The 20,034-nt window shown below is 32.5% G+C and overlaps 2 protein-coding genes across 4 annotated transcripts; one reads left to right on the forward strand and one right to left on the reverse strand.

The window, feature by feature from the left end:
* Nucleotides 1–3,022: 3,022 nt before the first annotated feature.
* On the forward strand, nt 3,023–8,107 carry LOC123227427 (OVARIAN TUMOR DOMAIN-containing deubiquitinating enzyme 1). Its single transcript, XM_044652220.1, has 9 exons — nt 3,023–3,282; nt 5,345–5,410; nt 5,494–5,577; nt 5,700–5,822; nt 6,258–6,310; nt 6,538–6,587; nt 6,661–6,761; nt 7,109–7,389; nt 7,844–8,107. The coding sequence occupies exons 1-8, from the start codon at nt 3,148–3,150 to the stop codon at nt 7,370–7,372; spliced, it is 876 nt and encodes a 291-aa protein (XP_044508155.1). The 5' UTR covers nt 3,023–3,147; the 3' UTR covers nt 7,373–7,389; nt 7,844–8,107.
* Nucleotides 8,108–8,611: 504 nt separating this feature from the next.
* On the reverse strand, nt 8,612–16,344 carry LOC123227426 (protein MEI2-like 4). 3 transcript variants are annotated; one of them, XM_044652217.1, is made up of 14 exons: nt 15,726–16,344; nt 15,593–15,632; nt 14,196–14,525; nt 13,609–14,015; nt 13,349–13,507; nt 13,050–13,166; nt 12,820–12,971; nt 12,438–12,532; nt 11,939–12,346; nt 10,772–11,417; nt 9,778–9,862; nt 9,581–9,649; nt 9,322–9,501; nt 8,612–9,168 (listed from the first exon to the last, which is right to left on the reverse strand). In XM_044652217.1, exons 1-14 carry the CDS (start codon nt 15,759–15,761, stop codon nt 9,007–9,009), a joined length of 2,886 nt encoding a protein of 961 aa, XP_044508152.1. In that variant the 5' UTR covers nt 15,762–16,344; the 3' UTR covers nt 8,612–9,006. The 3 variants fall into 3 exon arrangements, with proteins under 3 accessions (XP_044508152.1, XP_044508154.1, XP_044508153.1); XM_044652219.1 differs by having other exon boundaries at nt 14,196–14,596; XM_044652218.1 differs by having other exon boundaries at nt 14,196–14,602.
* Between the last annotated feature and the right edge of the window lie 3,690 nt (nt 16,345–20,034).

A 20,034-nucleotide genomic window follows, 5' to 3' on the forward strand; every position in this document is an offset into this window, starting at 1 on the left:
GAGAAGCTCCATCTTCTGTTGAGGAGGATGACGATGACTGGGGATCCAATATACCTATGTAGGCAATAATGTCAGTATACCATCATGTAGTCTCCTCAATCGGTGATGGTTAGAGTGAGAAATTAACATCATCCTACTTGTTCATATATATAATTAAACATATTTACATTAATCAATAAATCAGTCAACTAATCAATTAACAATTACATACCTTATCACCGATGAATATAATTCCCATATAACTCAATCTAAGAATATCTCTCTTATGGCACCTAAACATCTAAAGAAACACATCAATAGAAACCAAGTCCACCTAATTATACAAGGTGTTGATCATCTCATATATCTAATACTATAATGTAAAATATTAATGTTTATATTCAATTAATAATTTTTTCCCTGACAATAAATATATATACTTAACAAATATACATTTACTTGGAATGCTAGCGGGAATCATATATATCATATTTATGCATGTCTGGCATCTGACTTGAGTAGATTTTGTCACTCGCCTAACTCATGGACACATATGCCATTTCCCATACCAGAACACCTTACGATAAGGAATTAAAACCGTTCAAATGATTGACCAGCTGGAGATAATCTACAAATATTTTTTTTCATTTATCGTTCTCCAGTAACACTATATGAAAGTAATACAATAGGGTCATTTTGATGACATCGATATCGTCATCCCCTAATGACCTTGTCAAGAAAACTCACTCCAAATTATGATATTACACTTTTTGAAATCCCCGAAAATAGGTATCTCGAATCCTATCTTCAAATTCTTATGGAATATATGATGAAAGAGCAGTGATTTGATTGAATGGTAACTTTGTCATAAGTGCAAACTCAAATGGGATAAATCTCATATCAACCCTATTAATCATAAACCAAAACTCACTTCTCCTTAATTCCTGACACAACTGTCGCAACATGAATGAATGCACCAACACTCCATTAAATCTTGTATAAGGTAATTGGAGCAAATGCATAAAACAGCTCATTTCAAACAACCATAACTGTGTCTGTGTCAATGTTGATTTAATTTTGGATATTGCGATTCACTGAACACGAAAAGTAACCTCTGCTCAAAAGTGTTGTGCCTCATCGGAGATTTTTAATTCGCTATTCTCATATTTTCTTTTATGGGAAATATGCTGTAAAAAAGAAATTATTATCATGACAAAGTTGATAAGAAGTTCAGAAAAAACATACATAAAATTAAAAACAAAAATAAAAAACAGACCTCAAATTTGAAAACTACAAGTAGAAAAACCTTAGAATGACAAACATTGAAAAATTGATTTGAAATTTAAAAACTACACGGCGAAAAACCTTATAATAAAAATACTCAAAAATTGATTTGAAATTCGAAAATTATACATCGAAATATCCTAAAATGATAAACACCAAAAAACTAACCTAAAATTCGAAAACTTCATGTCAAAAAATCTAAGAATGGCAAATACCAAAAAACGGGTCTAAAATTCAAAAACTACATATAGGAAAACCATAGAGATGACAAAAATTGAAAAACATATTTAAAATTCGAAAACAGCATGTTGAAATACCTTAGAATAAAAAAAAAACTAAAAAATCAACCTAAAATTCAAAAACTACACATCGAAATACCTTAAAATGATAAAAATAAAAAATGAACTTGAAATTCGAAAACTACATGTCTAAATACCCTAAAATTACAAATACCAAAAACTGACTTAAAATTCGAAAAATATATGTCCAAAAACCTTAAAATGACAATCATCGAAAAATAGACATGAAAATTGAAAACTACAAGTCAAAATATCCTAAAATTACAAAAACAAAAAAATTGATTTGAAAGTTGAAGACTTCACATTGGAACTGTAAAAATGGCAAAATAAAAAAAGATGATCTGAAATTCAAAAACTAAATATTGAAAATCTCTAAAATAATAAATAGTTAAAAATGGACCTAAAATTCAAAAACGACAAGTCGAAATACTCTAAAATGATAAAAGTTGAAAAATAAATTTGAAAATTGAAAACCACACATTAAAAAAAACCTAGGAATGATAGAAATAGAAAAATTGACATTAAATTTGGAAAATACATATAAAAAAACCCTAAAGTAACAAAAATCGAAAAATTGACCTATGAATCATAAAAATTGAAAAGCAAACTTGAAATTCGAAAACTACACGTTGAAAACCCTAAAATGAATAAAATCAAAAAATGAATATGAACAAAATCAGTTTTCCCCCTAATCTATTTTTTATTTTCCAATAGGTCCTAAAGTTTCAAAAAAGATCAATCCCCCTCGAATTTCCCCTGGTTCCCAGAGAACCCCCTAGTGTTACTATTCAAAATACCCCAAGTCGCTCGGAGTGCTCACTAATTGAATTTTCGTATTTCCTCCCCTCCCCTGTGGCTTTGACCCAACCCATGGGAGATTTTATCTACTTTGGGGATTCCCAAGGTCCCTTAAGATGTATTGTCGATCAAAAGTATGGATTTTCTGACAAAAAAATTATCATTTCAGCCCATATATCAACAATAATTAAATCTAAACCTAGTTTAACAAAATATCCCTAAACAAATTCAACAAAAACAAGCAAAAATAAACACATTTTATGCATTCTTAAAAACGAAACCCTAAAACTACTAACGCTTAGAATCTTCAACAAATCGAAAAACTCTAAACAATAAAATGATTTAAACAAGACAATGGATGAAATACTAATCTTCTTTGTCATTTTCGTCACTGGATAATTCAAAAAATACCAAAAAATATCTGAAGAAGTCGAGGGGCCTTTAAACTTGGGAGCCTTAGGTTTTCCTCTAAATTCTAACACTGAATTCGTGGGAAATTTGGGCGGGTTATGAAATTTTTTTGTTTATATATAAGCGCATTTTAGTAAATAGGGCATTTTTGTGTAATGTTTAAATTTTGGGATAAATTTCTTTGAACCCTAATATTTAGGACAATTATTTAACATCCATCATAACTTGGAGGAACGCTTTGCTATTTAATTATATTTCAGGGGAAACAAAGTTATAACTAACCAATAGTTCACCGAAACCGAGACGACGATTCCTCACCTAAACTACTACATTTGGTTTCGATCACTCAGAGAGACCGCATAACAAACCCTTCACCATGCAAAACCATGAGGATTTTGAAACGTCTTGTGAGTTTGAAGATTGGGGAAATTTCGCAGACGAGGATATCATGAACCAGCAATCCGAAATTCGGGTCGAAGAAGCCCAGAAGGTTCCTTTCGTTGCCGACAAGGTAGCTAAAACTTACCCTGATTTCTTTTTTCTTTTTTCTTTTTCTTTTTTTTTCTTTTTGCTTCTTTTTGCATTTTGTAGTTTATTTGTTATTCAGGTCTGTGATTACATGTGTGTTTAGTTCCAAAAGCAGTGTGGTACTGTACCGATAACGTTACAGGGGTAATTGCAATAAAGAAAACGGTAGCTTTTATTGATTTTGCTAATTGCAATTACGATGGTTTATGTGTTTTATATTTCTACTTTATTGTGATTTGGGTCTTATTGCAAATGGGTTTAGTTTCTGAAGCAGTATGGTATTGTCTGGTAACGATACAGGGGTAATTGCAATAAATTGAATAGCCGAACTGAAGTTATGATTGTTTAAAGTGCTGTCTTCATTATCCAGGAGTAGATTCACAATTTGTCCGATACAAGATGAAAGAGCAGATTAGCCATGCCCCACTGGGTGTAAGCAAATAACTGCTAAGCAAGAGTATAAAAGTAAAAAAGAAAACCGTGGAATTCATACATATATAATAGTCCAAACCAATAAATCAAACCAAGGTTATAGGTATGCCCAATCTGGCATATAGAAAATCAAATAATAACTATGAAGATTTCCAAGGATCAAAAGAGGACAAAGCAAGAAAGCTCAAAGCCCAACTGTCTCAATGGACTTTTGCGGCCCCAGAATCTTCTCCCTACAAACATAAAGGGAAGAAAAGAAATAGCAGCTGCACTTTCTTACTCATGATCAGCAAGAACAACCCTCATTGACAAGCTTTCTATGTCTTTTGTTGCTCTTTATTTTTTTGATTTGGGTGTCTGATTATCTATATAGTTTCAGAAGCGATATGTTACTGTCCTGGTAATGTTACAGGAAAAATTGCCATACGGAAAATGGTAGCATTTAGTGAATTTTCTGCCATGTGTCTTTTTTCTTTTTGTGTTATTAGGATCTCTGATTGCTTCCGGTTTTAGTTTCAATGTTTCAGTGCTAGTTTGCTGTACACAAAATGGGAGATTAAAGGAATTTGCTTATCATGTGTCACATGTTAGTGAAATTATGACTGTTTAAAGTGTTACATGTTGTAACTTATTTTTGACTTAGCTCTCTGATTACATATGGAAAAACTCTCAGAAGCTGTGTGGTAAGGTCCCAGTAACAATAGAGGAACAACTGCAAGACTGAAAATGGTAGCATTTATTGAATTTTTCAATCGCACATCATTTTTTTTTTTTGAAATTATGGTTTTTCGAAGTGTTACATTTTGTATGTTATTTTTGACATGGGACTCTGGTCCCGTATATTATAGTTTCAGAAGCAGTGCGGTACTGTCCTGGTAACATTACAGGATTATTGATTGCCATACAGAAATTAGAAACATTTATTGAACTTTCCAGTCATGTTTTGTATGTTATTGAAATAATGATTGTTGAATTATAGTCTGTTACTCTGTAGGGAATATCATTTATATAAAAGAAGTGCATAAAATTAATATCTACATTTTGTACTTCATTTGTGATTTGGGTCTTTGATTACACTGGTTTTTGTTTCAGCAGTGTGGTACTATCCCTGTAAAGTTGCAGAATTAATGTGCAATACAGAAAATCGTTGCGTCTATTGAATTTACCAATCACATGTTGTATGTTGTTGGAATTATGATTGTTGAATTTATATTTCACTACTATTATAGGGAAAGTTATTGATGTGAAACATTCACATAAAGGTAAAGTGTTACCAAAGTGATGTAGATACTGTTATTTACATTGTTTTGTGGCATTTTCATACTTGTTTGATATTAGTCATGCAGAACATTCGATTAATATTGTAAACTTTTATACTAGTAAAGTGAAAACAGTGATTATATTAGTGACATGAAATGTGTAATTTACCAATGTTATTAGATTGTTGACTGATCTGGCATTGTTGTCAGGTCAAACACTATCTCACATTGTTTCTTCGTGTAGCGATCTGATATTCTTGCTGGTTCAATCCGGCATTGTTTGTTTATTTGTATTGATTGTGATGTCCTATTGTCAATGACTTCATTTCTTATATCCTGATGTATTCATTACAGGAACCTCTTTCTGCATTAGCATCGGAATATCAATCAGGCAGTCCAATCCTGTTGGAGAAAATAAAGGTTGTTAATTTGTGTATTCTCTTGTGGTTTATTGGTGGCAGTAATTGTTTGCCTCTAAAAGTAGTCAATGTTTCTTTTTGCAGATTCTTGGTGAGCAGTATGCTGCCATTAGGCGTACACGAGGAGATGGGAACTGCTTCTTTCGAAGTTTTATGTTCTCCTATCTTGTATGTCTTAATATCTATGTCTCTAGATCATACTGCTATTTCTAATTTTGAGCTTCCTGTTTGGGGCAAGTTAATACGCCTAGAAATTTAGCTGTTAAACAAATTTTTGTTTGCCGATATAGGAGCACATTTTGGAATCCCAGGATCAAGGAGAAGTTGATCGGGTAAAAGCCAAAGTTGAAGAATGTAGAAAGACACTTCAGAGCTTAGGCTATGCAGATTTTACCTTTGAGGACTTTTTTGCGGTAAATCTAGTATTTTGACTCTTTAAATAATAGGGATTTGGTTTTATGTTTTTTGGGATCTAATGCCATTAATAGTGTCATTGTTAGACTGAAATTTGCAATTTACAACAGAAAATTGTAGTGACTAATATTTTTTTTTTAAATTTGTTATTGATCTTAGTTTAGCTAGTGAATTGGCCTTTCAGGAATGTGTCATCTAGGCTTCATTGTGTCTATTTGTTAATTGAAGATTTTCTATAATTTCTACAGAAGGAAAAATAATGTTTCATATGATTATTGAATTTTAGGCCATCTTATGACTTGCAAAAGTTAAAGGTTATTATTTTTAATATTTTTACTCTTGTTGAGGGTTTCATCATTGTTGCTTCTAATCAATGTTTACTTGACTTAGAAACCAATACTCTGAGTACTAATCCCAATGAAAAATTTTTCCAGTTATTCCTTGAGCAGCTGGAAAGCGTTCTTCAAGGAAATGAATCCTCCATTAGGTGTGGACCCTGTATTCTATTTTTTCTTCATCAATGTTGATAATTTTAAGGGAAAAATGGAGTTCTTTAATTTTATTTTAAGTTTCATATTTATCTTCCTTTTGCTTGTATTTATGTAGTCTCAAACACCATTGTTTAAGTTGTCTAAAAATTTTTGTTGCCTTCCTAAATCACAAGCAAAATTGTTCAATTAATATAGTTTTTCCGTTTTATTTCTCCTTTTCCAGTCACGATGAACTTGTAATTAAGAGTAGAGATCAGTCAGTATCTGACTATGGTGAGTGAATTTATAAACTTATAGGCATCATCCTATATTTATATTTATTCTCCTGACATATTTTGGTGGTCAGTTGTAATGTTTTTCAGATTTGTTACCTCTGGTGAAATACGAAAGCGCTCTGAGTTCTTTGAACCTTTCGTACTGGGTTTAACAAATGCAACAGTGGAACAGGTCTGCTTTTTTTTTTTGGGGATTTTGTGTGCTCATGATCATCTGCCACCTTTCCATTCCTTAAAGGAAACTTATGCTGCTATAAATTAGAAATTATGCGTCTTTCTTTATGAATTACTTCTTATGTTTGTGCTTATTGCAAAACTGGACAAAAAATATCCTGTTATTCATCCATAATTAATAAAACATCTCTGCTTGTTCATAATCTGATCTTTATAGGGAATTTAATGAACTTCAAAAAATTTTGGTTTGAATTTCTATGCTTTTGATAAAACACCAGTAGCCTTTTGATTCTATAATGTGATTCTTCCTCTCTTTCTCTAATTTTATGATCTTTTCTTATGCAGTTTTGTAAGTCATCAGTGGAACCAATGGGAGAAGAGAGTGATCATGTACACATTACTGCCCTTTCAGATGCATTAGGTGTACCCATCCGTGTTGTGTATCTTGACCGCAGCTCATGTGATACAGGTGGTGTCAGTGTGAATCATCATGATTTTATTCCTTATGGTGCACTTCAAACCGCTGCAAGTGGCAGCACTGAGGCCATCAGCCCTTTCATTACCTTGCTTTATCGCCCAGGCCATTATGACATTCTCTATCGAAAGTGATGCCCCTTCTGCTTCTGGTATGTTGGTTTTGCTTCTTTTCATTCTTGTGAGTTGCTGTTAAAATGGTGTTTTTACCTTGTGCAATGGGTTTCGCTTGTGAACCTATCCCAACCACGCTTGTTAGGTCCTTTGACTCATGGAAATATTTTTTTAATATTTTTGTTAAAAAAATTCATATGTGGTAGTTCATCTAATGACCATGGACAGTAGTATTGTTTTGTCTGATTGGCCTTTTATCTGTCTATTGTAAGGACAATATATAACGTAAACAAAACAAGTCTATGCTAAAATAGCTTGTGTATTTTTAAAGTGCAAGCAGGCAGTGTGTTGCCATAGCCCATTTTGATTGGTTAGATTGGCAGTGAAAACATTTCCACATGATATAGATCTTAACTCTTCTTGGAGGGTTAAGGAGGTTTCGTTTAAGTAATGACATTTCTTTTAATTTTCTTTGCTTTATATGCATTGCAGACTGTCAACGGTGGCCTGTGAAAGGTTCTCACAGAGATGCAGTGTTGACTTAACAAGCTAGGGCTTTATCGTTTGTCGTCAAGTGACTTGAGGTTCTAAACTGTTACATGCTTTGATCAGTTTGTGAGGACATAAACACACATGTAACATTTTATTCAGAATTGCTCCAGATGAGCAAGTCCTCACCTGTTATTCGTCAGAAATTGAATGATTGAAGAAAGAACTGTCAATCCTGCAATCAGATACAAATGTGCTCTTTCTTTTCGTTCCCTGACTTTGGTGTGTCACTTTAGTTTTTAGCAATTTCGATTACTTAACCTCTAGCTAGCAATTTCGATAAGCTTTTTTGCCTCTGCATGAATATTTCTTTGAAATGTCTCATCATACCCCACCTTACATGCATTCTGATTGATGTTTATGTCTGTCATATTTGGAGAGGAAAGATGTTTGTTAGAAAGCATCGTGTGTCCTTTCGGTCAATCATGGTTCTGAAATAGATTTTCATAGTGAATATTTGAGCAGGAAAAAATTATGGGATTACTTGAGCCTGATTCCATGTCCATGTAATTTTTATTGGTTTAGTTCACCATCAAAGCGAGATCAACTTACATCAGCAATAAAATCTGAAACAGATAAACCTAATTGCCCTAATCAATTCTCCAATCAGATCAACTTGATCGAATTAATCAAACCAACCTGACTTATTGAAATAAACATAAATACAACAGCGTGAGCCACAGACGTACATTCGGTAATATTCAGAAAAAATTAAGGCGAGAAATGCAAGGTCACATTCAGATGAGAGCCAGCAGATCTAAAAGATGACTGGAACTGAAATCTTCATTTCAAAAATTTCCATAATCACTACCAACATTAATAACATACAGTTAGAATGAGCCCCGAAATTTTTTAAAAAAAAAAATTAAACAAAAACGAAAATGCCCTAAATGAATTAGCAGAGACGCCTCCTTCAAGCAGTGGTAAAGAACTCAACATTTCTGAGCCAAATCTATACATGTATATATTCTCAGCTATTTTTGTCAAAAACTTTCAGGGGCTTCAATTTGTTTTTTCTTTTCAGTCACCACTCACCCCAACTAGTGTCACCAAGATTTGAGGTAGATGTGATCAGTTATGTAAGGTTAGTCACAACAAAAAGTTGTTTACTCCGACTCCTTTACAGAGTTGTCTCCATTAGAAGAACCCTCCCCCTCCCCCTCCACATTCCCAAGATTTGTGCAGGTTCCTTGATAGTTGTCAGCAGGGGTAGCATTGCGTACCTTTCCTGGTCTAGTTCTATCGTTAACCCCCATTGGGAATGGCACCTACAAGTGAAAAAGGTTGTTTCAGATAGTCCTAATATCAAGTTTCTGCTTACATATCCTTGTGGGGATCACCTTTTCACATCCATTTATTATAAAATTAACACTGTCTCCCAAATAAATAAATAAATAAAGCATGTTCTAGTCATTTTATACCTGATCTCCCGCACTGGGACCATCAGTGTTGAAAAGTATAGGCCGGCATCGTTTGTCCTCATTCATCAAGCTGGAATTCTGAAAATGTGCAATGAGAGCAGCTTTTCCTTGTATGCGAGCATATGCAAGTGATGCCACCTTTTCGCTGTTGAACTTTTCCCACTTCTTTCCATTGAATGACTACAAGAATTTCATTTCTGTTTAGCTTTAAGTTCTAAGAATATATTCTTTATTCCTACATGAGTTTTATAGAACAAACCTGATAGAATGGAATGATCTGGCTAGGATCTGTCATGTTGATGAACGCATAACCAACATTGCATTTGTTCTGCAAACATATATGAAACAAGATGAGTAATTCTGACGTCTACATATGGTATGTTCACTTCTTCCTGTACCCCAATCACCCACAGAATTATAAAACATCTTCCAAAAAAAAAAGAAAAAGAAACTTGCCTTAAAATCAATTGGTAGATATATAAAATCATATGTTCCTTTATGGCATTCATCAATTGCAGCCAAAAGCATCTTCGATGTATACCTGCATTTGCCAATATCATAATTTATTATGCTAAAAAGAGAAGGCCATATATACATGCTGATCACTTTCATTGGCAGCAACAGAAAGAGATAGATATAGGCATTCCTAAGAGTTCCTACAATCTAGAAAAGGAAAGGGTCTAATCAAGAGCACAAAGTTCTCTAAAAATTAGCTCAAACTTGATCTTATTCTCACATCACAGAAACCTTTTTATTGGGCTTCAGGCCAGCCAAATAAACAATCAACCAATCCAGTTGTTGCCACAACTAGAGGAATATTAGCACACCCCGCAAAGCAGGAGTACCTTTAGAGTTATGCAAATTCACAAGAAGGAACCAAGGAAATTAGTGCTCTATCCCTAGAAATAATCCCAATAAATAAACAGATTGAAGTAATTGTGACAATTTAATATATAAATGCTTATGCCACAGATCCAAAACAACAAAGTTAGTGCTAGTGCTAACACTATAACAAGTACAAGCTCATGTTTAAGGATGCGCTAGAGCACATTCTTATGCTGATGGAAGTCCATAAGCTAACTTTTTAAGCCCTATTGCTAGCACTAAGTTCTTCATCCATCAAGTCAGCAAATTCAACAAACTGAACAATAAGCAAAGCTTTAGTGTGCAAAATCATCAAACTCTCTCCTCTTTTGGTTGCAAGCATTCAGTTATTTACCCATCAACTTGTCTTCAACAGCAGGATAAAAGAGCAACTCTTCAGCATTTTATTTGACTTCCATCGATATCATTTTTTAAAAACTAACATGTTTTAATGGGCTTGGAGGTTCTCTAAATTATCTGCCAGCTCACTTATGCCAAGGAAATTTCACACAATAATAATGTTAAAACTACTAATCATGAAGACTAAGGAAATGCTGCTACATAAGTGAAAAGAAAAGCCACATACTTGTTAGGAATATTCTTTATCATGAGCGTCGTTCGGGTGTCTTCCCCTTGCAATATGCGGTCTATATCAAGTTCATACTGTTTTTTGTCAGTCTGATTCACACTGCCTTCATTTCTACGGCTTCTAACACGTTCATTAGGAATATCAAATGAATTCATCATTGGAACCATTTGTCCTCTGCAACCAAAGATCATGGACCTCTGCTGATGGGGTTGGAACCCTATTTTTTTTGAGGGAATAGCCATTTCCATGGAATTCCCACCAACATGAGCAAATATGTTATGAGAGGCATATTCCATAGGGTGCAATGAGTTGTTAGAAATCCTCATACTCCCAAGTGAACCCAGATGGAAACCAGAAACCTCATGAGATTTTGCCGCATATGCATGCCGCCTGTCCCATAGAGAAGGATCAACAGCTGGTGCTGAACCCACATGATGGATACCAATCGGTAAGCCTGTATTCACCATATGTGATGGTGATCTTGGAAGTCCATGCAGTCCTGGAAAATAAGCATTACAAATTCCATTGACCATTGATGGTGAATTTGGCCATATAATGCCTGGAGGCTGGGGATGATAGGAGTTACTCCAAGTAGAATTATGTGTAGGAAGAGAACTGCTCCCACTACCGGCAGACCCAAAAACTGAGTAAAGGAGAAAAAATGAAAAACAATAATATAAAAAACAGTTATTTGATACATGCAGTTCCAAAATGAGAAATATCACAATGGTTCAGTTCAATATAGAGCTAGTAAAACAAAAGAACATTAGATGACTACTTAATTTCAGATACCAATACATCAAATATTACTCAATTTGTTCAGCAACAAAATAGGTTAACACATGCAACACCAAATCAGAAATACCACTTGGCCCACAGGTAAGACATGTAGGCCAAAAAAGTTCCAAAAGAAAATACTTACAATAAAGCATCTAAAGCTACTTTCAGCCGTCAGATATCTTTCCACACTTTTGAATCAATAATGCTAAGGCATTTCAGCAGTCACAATTCAGAAGTTAACAACTATAATTGATTGTTTCTACACGATTTTGGGTCTAAATAGAATGTTGTGTACACCAACAGCTTTATTTGGTGGATTCATAAACCAACCCAAGAAACATAAACATAGATAAATATAGTGCCAAGTGATCCCATGGCACTTACCTTGTTCACCAAACCCAAAGGAGTGTCCATATGAACCAACTCTGCTGAACTGGCAATTGTCGGTTATTTCTGGTGGTTTAAAATTGACATTTGCAGAAATGGGACCTGGAGAATTGCACTGAGCCCCATTTACTAAAGCAGCATGATACTCCGGAAGTGAATGAGGGTGAAAACTTGATATGGTTTGGACACCAAATTTTAAAGGACTCAGTGAGTGATCAAACTCAGCAAGGCCAGATTGAGGGACAACTGAATCCACTCTCACCAAGGAGGGCAAAGAGTTAGGAACACTTGAAGATATCCCTGGTTGAACAGATTCGAGAAAAGGGACTTTTCTAGTAGAGTGTACACCTGAACCAATTCCATTATCTGTGCTTCTAGATGACATTGAACCACACAATTTTGACCCTGTTAAAAAATGCTTGTAAGAAACATAAATACATAATTGCTTCTGATTTGAAATTTACAAGGAATGTCCTTTTATTGGCAATGATCATACCAGAAAACTTGGTCAAATTATTAGGAGGGCTACTCTGCTGCTGTAAATGGCCAAACCCATCTTGCTCAAGCTCTGTAGCACACTGTTGTGCCAAACTAAATCAAAAGGAAACTTAATGACAAATTAAAGAAACAATAACAAATCATACAGCAGTTATTAAACAATTAATGCTAACATACTGAGATAAATAAATGACAGCACATATAATTGTATGTATGAATCTATATTGCAGATATACTACTTCAAACTGATTCTCCAAATTTTTTTGTTAAAAGAATTGATACTTTGCCCCAGGACACCTCAGTTTGATGGTTATTTTCAGAGACACACTGGGCCCATGTAAAAATGAATATAAAGACAAGTAAATATGCTTAGGTAATACCAATGTTTTGAAGCCCCTGGATGACTTGGCTCAACCTTAATTTGCTTCCCAGTAACATTACTCCTGTTCAAAGCTTGAAGAGAAGCCTCTGCAGCTCTAATATCATAAAATTCAACAAATTTTTTATGACCCTTTTCAGTGGTTTCATGGATCTGTAGCACAGGAGCAAGCATGAATTAACCCTGCAGTCTTAGTGATCAGAAGACCAAAAAAATGAAGCACAAACTAACCTCCTTGATTTCTCCATATATGCCAAAAATCTGATGAAGTTCTTCACTTGAAACAGATGCATCAAGGTTAAATACCACAAGAGTGCCCTGGTTTAAATCTTTTCCTAAAGGGATGTCCTGATAACAAATAAACCATTAATTCATGGTGTTATAGATCAGTATTTATACACGTGACATAGAAATATGGGTTACAAGTCAAATATTAGAACATATGCACACATGTAAATGACAATTCAAACAACATGGCTGACATTGTCATAAAAGCTACCAAGAAAGGTACATTTATACATGAAGCTTACATTTGGACTTGAATAATGAATGCTGAGTTTCTTATGCCTCATCAGTTTATTCTGCAGAGCTTTCATTGCATTTCTAGCAGCTCTAATATCATAATAGGAAATCATAACAAAACCATGATTCTTGCAAGCCGTATAAAGAGTGTGGATATCTCCATATTGCTGCACGTTCAAATAGATGAAAACAACTGGATCGTCACTCAATGTCGAAAACAAGCATGGAGTTCTAATGGTAAAACCCAAAAAGACAAAGAAACACAAACCTCAAAAACGGTCTGTAACTCAGAATCTTGAACATCACTATTTATGTTCCTCACAATCAGTGTTCTAGAAGGGTGATCCATGGTTATTGCACCATTACAAACCCCAAGCTCACCAGCAGAAATTTCAGAATTTTCTTCTACTGCAGGAGAACCATCATCCCCCAAATCCATCCCCCCAACACTGTTAAAAAAGTCCAACTCATCCATATCGTCACCACTACCGGGTTGGATAATGTGGTCAAGCCCATCAGTCACTCCCGAAAACAAGTCATCATCATTGGGAAGAAGATTTCCAATAGTTTGGGCCTCAACTTCTTCAAGAGATTCAAAAGGTCCCTCTTCCTCATAATGTGAGGCTACAGTCTCAACTGAATAACCATGTGGTGCAATGTTTGAAGACAATCTCACTGCAACAAGAAAATTCACATGAAACAGGTTATCTACACTAGAATAACATGTGATTTCTTGAAAAAATCACCCATCAACTGTATGTAGATAATACAGGCTATTGCTAAAAAAAGCACATGATATAGCAGCAATAAGTAAAATCTCCATATCAAGAAGCATAAAAGGGGGAAAAGACTTACTTTTCCTACTAAATAACTCCGATAATGAGCTCGAGAAGAGACTGCTCTCATATTGCACAGCCATTTTATTAACTTTGTCACCCTCTCCAAAAGAGGATGCCTGCTGTACATTCAAACAAGATCTGGTCCCTATCTCATGGTCTACAGGTCTCAATAAAGTCATGGACTGCTTGGCAGCTCTCTCTGCTCCCACTGCATACTGGTCTAAATGAAGATTCACTTTTGGGTCTCGCATTAGGAAAAACTTGGGATGTTCCAGAGACTTCACAGTTTGAAATTCCACAGCAATATGTTTCTCTGGAGGAGATGAAGCAATTGACTTCCTGCTGGCTGTTGGTCACACTATTTCAGATCTCACTCTTCAATAGAAGCACAGCTCTTTATAATGAAAAGGCTACATTCTGTAACTATGATATCAATTTATAATTAGTTATAATCATCTATTATTTGAATATCTAAAGCTTGACATTTTGAAGCACTTTCAATTCATGAACTAAAGGTCTTCTCTAAATTAAAAAATAAAAATAGAAGTCCACAGGCAACACCTAAAATTTATTCTAGTCAAATGCAAATTACCAAGCAATTTCATTCTTAACTAGCATTTCTTAAAATGGCAAAGATTATTAATACATACACACAGCACAGCATTTTTTCTTCTGAACAAGAAATCCATAACTGAATAACTACCTTAGAGAAAAGAGAAAAAAATTAATCCAATATATCCAAGTAATACCCCAAGAGATATTTCTTTCAATATGACAATGATGTGCAAATGATGGGCTAATATGATTAATGATATAGATTAACGTTCACAATGACATATCTTTTGAGATTAAAAGACTTAGAATGTGTAACTTTAGTCCAAGATTCAAAGGGACTATCAATCATTCTCTCTTTTTTTTTTTTTTTAAAATGACATAGAAATACATTCATTCACCAAATACTACCTTCCCTAACTCCAAACACCACATATCAAATTATACTCACAAAATTCAATGCACAATGTTCAGTCCAGCTACAACAAACATAAGACTGTGCACATAAATTTAGTGTTACGAAATTTTCAACTGCACTTAATCGTAATTGGCTGGCTTCCAAATCTTCAACAGAAATTCTAACAGAACCAGAAAATAGGTCCCATTTTCTCTTTAACCGTGTAACTCACGACAATAACAACACAACAAAAATCCCACAAAAGCCGTAATCAGGGAATTCCAAATGGCAAACTAACCATCACTTTTTGTAATCAAGTAAAATCCAGCCCTTATTTAAATTCTACATATATAAAAAATGTATGTTGTGACTAAGAGGACGAATTTAAATCCATGCTGCCTGCAAAGGGTACCGGAATTTCCATAATTTTAAATTTAAAAGATTAACATTTTAAAATTACTAACCATGATGTCCAGGCAACGTGTTTGACTTCCAAAAACTGACCTGCCTCCGTCGAAACAAAACAAACAAAATTTTAAAACACAATTAAAATTAAAAATAAAGTAATAAAAATTAAAATTAAAAACAACAACTCACATCTTCAGCTAAACCCTGCAGCTCTTCAGAAGGCATGATCAAATTCGCAAAATGGCACAAGAGCGCACCGTATTGATCCAAGTTAATAATTACAAATGCTTTTGAATTTGCTGAATTAATCTACGATCTCATTTTTAATAATAACAAATTTAAAAAATCAAAATTAAAAAATTAAAAATTAGAGGTGGAACTTCGCATTGAACGGCAAACAAAGTGAAGGAGAGAAATGATGAGGAATTTAAACAAGGAGGTGGGAGGGACATATTTAAATTAAAAATTAAATTAAATTTAAAAAATAGAATGAATTACGGCTTAAGGCAAGGAAATTTAATTGAAGAAACAAGGCATCATATGTCTGTGCCTTGTACGCACCGTTTTGAATTTGATTAGATTCTTTCCTACATTTCACGTCAACCAAAACAAAACAAATAATTCTCCGGCGAGAGTTTCAGTTCTCGCCGGAGGAGAGAAACTGAAAGCAACGGCCGAATAGGAGGAGGAGGAGGAGAACGGTTGGGTGCCGCCGATAAAGAGAATTTAACGGCGTGAGGTGGTGGTGGTGATTGATTATTGATTGATCTGTGGTCTGGGGGAAGTCTCAGTGTTTTCCCTGTTATTTTATTTGATTTTCCTTTCTTAGTTGCGGTGATATGTCTCCAAGAGCCACGCTAGCGGGTCTGAAGATCAAGAAATTACAGGATTAACCTTGCAAGAAAACGACGTTCTTGCTAATTTTATCAGAAACTAAATTTATAGTACTTCCTCATTTTTAGAATATTTTTTATTTAATTATATCCAATTCTGTAGTTATTATTATTTTTTAATGATTTATTTATCTAACTTTTTTCATCAAAATAGTTCTATTTTTAATTATGAGAATTCGTTTTCTTAATTTTGCATTAATCTTAACATATTAGATAGAATTTTTATTATTTACTGTATAAATAAATTTTACATGTAAAAATTACGTATACTGTTTACTTTATATTTTGTGATAGAAAGTGATTCACGATTAAAAAATAAAAATTAAAATAAGAAATTATGATCATAGATTTTTTTCTAAAATATAAAAAGAAGAACATGTTATCTACGATTATTTGACTAATATATTCTCCTGATTAATTTTTGTCTATTTATTCTATTTTTCTTGTAAATCAAATTTATAAACTATTGATACTATATAATTAATAATTACAAATAAACATTTTTATCATCTCACAAATACTTTTTTATTTTCATATTATTGGATGTAAATTGCAAAATTAGTGATTGAGCATAATGCTGAAAAATTCACGAGCTTGTCCTAATCATAAAACAATTTCATGAATCTTGATATTAATTTTGTTAACGTGTACTATTATATTTAATATATAAATAAGTATATATAATATATTATTATATGATTAAATATTATTCTATTATTAATTCAAAATCGTTCAAAATAATGTTTTAATTATGATGATAAATTATGTATGTGTCTATTTGTATACAAAAAGGCCAAAAGACTTATTCTCATCTAAGGTATAGTGAAATTTTAAACTCTCACCCTCCAATTTAAAAAATCTAAACACCCATTTATAAATAAATTTTTATTAAAAATCACAGTTATAGTTAGCGGTAAAATTGTTATTTAATAAAAATTTTAAGTTTTATTACTTTTACTTCCTAGGTTTAAAAACTCACAATTTTCTCTTAACCCAATATTTGAAAAGTGACAAATATCCTCTAGGGTTTGCTCCTCTCCTCTTCAACGATAATTAGCTATCTCTAGCTATTAGTCGTTCTCCCTCTTATCTTATCTCTCCCTCCGATCTTTCTCCCTTGCCTCTCAAACTTATTTGACCAAAATAAAGACAGACAAAGATGATTTGATTTTTGTCTCAGTGGAAGACAAACGGAGAGAGATCGAAGAGAGAGAGAGACAAGACAGGAGGGAGGACAACCAATCGACACCGAAGAGGAGAGGAACAAACCTTTAAGGGTATTTGTCAAAACCTTAAACTTTGGATTAAAAAAAAAAATATGAGATTTTTAAACCTAGGGTGACAAATATAATAAAACTTAAATTTTTTTATTAAATAATGATTTTACTTTTAACCTTAATTGAAATTTTTAATAGAATTTGTTTATAAGCAGGTGTTTGGGTTTCTAAAAATTGAAGAGTAAAAGTTTGGGATTTTACTATATTTTATATGAGAATAAGTTGGGCTGGATAGCTTGGCTCGCAGCCAGCTCAGGCTCAGCTCGATTTTTTTATGGCCGACTCGAGTTCGGCTCGAGCTCGACTCGAGTCAAACTTCGCTAGAGCTCGACTCGAGCTGAACTCGACTCTATTCGAGTTCAGCTCGTTTACGGCTCGGTTTGGTTCATTTTTCATATCAAAACGTCACCGTTTTGTAATATATGTGGATCAAAACGATGTTATTTTATATAAAAAAATTTTTAAAAAAATTACTGAGCCAACCTGAGCTCGAACTCAAGCTGACTCGGCTCGAATCTAACCCTAAGAATAGGTCTTTTATTTATACAATAATTATATATACATATAATTTTATTATTTTATTAAGACACATTAATAATAAGATCTAATGGTATATATTAATATTAAATCATTCATTTCTTGGAGGATTTGCAAATTAATTTTATAAGTGTAGTGGATATGGTACATAAATTATCATTAATGTGTTTGACTTCAATATTACAATTAGCATTGGATAATAATAAAGAAACGGAATTAGGGGTGGTTAAGGGATAGTTTGGTCCAAATGGGGAAGTCTTGTTAATTTAGTAGAGCCTCCAGAAGCGTGTGCCGCTTAAATTCGTTCATGTCAGAAGTGCTTGAGAAATTATCGCCTGCAGAGATCATGCCTCTTTTTGTAATTACAGAATTTAGTGTGGGATAAATGTGGAATCACGGAATTAAAGGTTGTTATAACTAATTACGGGAACAAGTCTAAAAAAGGGTTCATTATTTTTAAATATAATAAAAAAAATTAATATCGATATTACGTGAAAACGGCCAACAATAACATTAAAAATTAGGATAAACAAGGGAATGACCGACTGAGATAATTTTTTATTAATAAAAATAAAAAATATTAAAATTAATAAATATAAATTATTATTATATTTTATTAGATATAATAAAAAGATATTAAAATATTATTTTAGTTAAAAATAATTAAATATAATTATTTTGATATAATTTATTATATTAATTAAAATTTTAATAAAATTAAGATTATATTAATTTTTTAATATAAATTAAAAAATTATATTAACTACCATTAACAATTGATAATATAAAATTATCAACAAATTTTATTATTAACAAATTAAACAAAATAATATCAATAATTTTTGAATCTAAAACCAAACATTTCTTTAAAATATATTTAGCATATTAAACAATGTAACATTTATTTGTAAATATGAAAACATTTAGCAATTAATAAAAGTGAACTCATAGATTTTAAATATCAAATATGAAATAAGTGTAGGAAACCCATAAAAATAAATAAATAGACTTAAATGTCCCTACGCACATAGAAAATATAAGAATTAAATTAAAAAAAAGGGAAACAATGTCAAAAAGATATCATCGACGGTGATTTAACGATATCAAAATCATAGTGAGGATATAATTTTTCTGTTTTAAAAATTTGTCACGAGGACAAGGTAGAGTAGAGTGATTTGGGGTTAATATACGTGCGGAAAGAGATAAGAAGTTGTCTTACCTGATTACTCTCTACATATCATTCATTTCGTGACAATCATTAAATAGAAGGGAATAAGAAACTCTACAAAGTTATATTGATACTATTTGTATATATAAATAATATATTTTTGTGTAATTAAAAGATTTAAATTAAAAATAATATAATATATATAATTAATTATATGATAATATATTATTTATATATTTAAATTGTATATAAAAATATATATAACGTTATTTTAATAAATTTACCTACGATAATCGAATTGTATATTGTATTATATATGAAAAACTTAATTTTTCATATTATGGATCTTATAATACAATTTTTAAAAAATAAAATAAAAATAATAAAAAATTTAATTAACATGTTATCATTTTAGAAAAAATCATAAACACTCTTGAAAAATTAAAATTTTTCATATACACTTATCATCATTTTTTTTTAAAGTGTATCGATCTATATCAATAATATATATTATATCATAAGATAATATTGTATCATATGATATATCTATTATATTGTATTAATTTGATATACTTCATAATATATATTATTTTTTAGGCCAAATGACTTTTGCACCCAAGGTT

Source organism: Mangifera indica, chromosome 10 (assembly GCF_011075055.1).
Source record: "Mangifera indica cultivar Alphonso chromosome 10, CATAS_Mindica_2.1, whole genome shotgun sequence".
NCBI lineage: Eukaryota > Viridiplantae > Streptophyta > Magnoliopsida > Sapindales > Anacardiaceae > Mangifera > Mangifera indica.

What these genes read in the sequence shown, in the direction of transcription:
- LOC123227427 (XM_044652220.1), top strand. Translation starts at nt 3,148, where the DNA reads ATGCAAAACCATGAGGATTTTGAAACGTCTTGTGAGTTTGAAGATTGG. An exon ending in TCCTGTTGGAGAAAATAAAG is followed by an intron (nt 5,411 to 5,493) that starts GTTGTTAATTTG and finishes TTCTTTTTGCAG; the next exon opens with ATTCTTGGTGAGCAGTATGC. An exon ending in GTTTTATGTTCTCCTATCTT is followed by an intron (nt 5,578 to 5,699) that starts GTATGTCTTAAT and finishes TTGCCGATATAG; the next exon opens with GAGCACATTTTGGAATCCCA.
- LOC123227426 (XM_044652217.1), bottom strand. Translation starts at nt 15,761, where the DNA reads ATGCCTTCTGAAGAGCTGCAGGGTTTAGCTGAAGAT. An exon ending in TATATGGAGAAATCAAGGAG is followed by an intron (nt 12,972 to 13,049) that starts GTTAGTTTGTGC and finishes CCTGTGCTACAG; the next exon opens with ATCCATGAAACCACTGAAAA. An exon ending in TAATTTGACCAAGTTTTCTG is followed by an intron (nt 12,347 to 12,437) that starts GTATGATCATTG and finishes ATTTTTTAACAG; the next exon opens with GGTCAAAATTGTGTGGTTCA.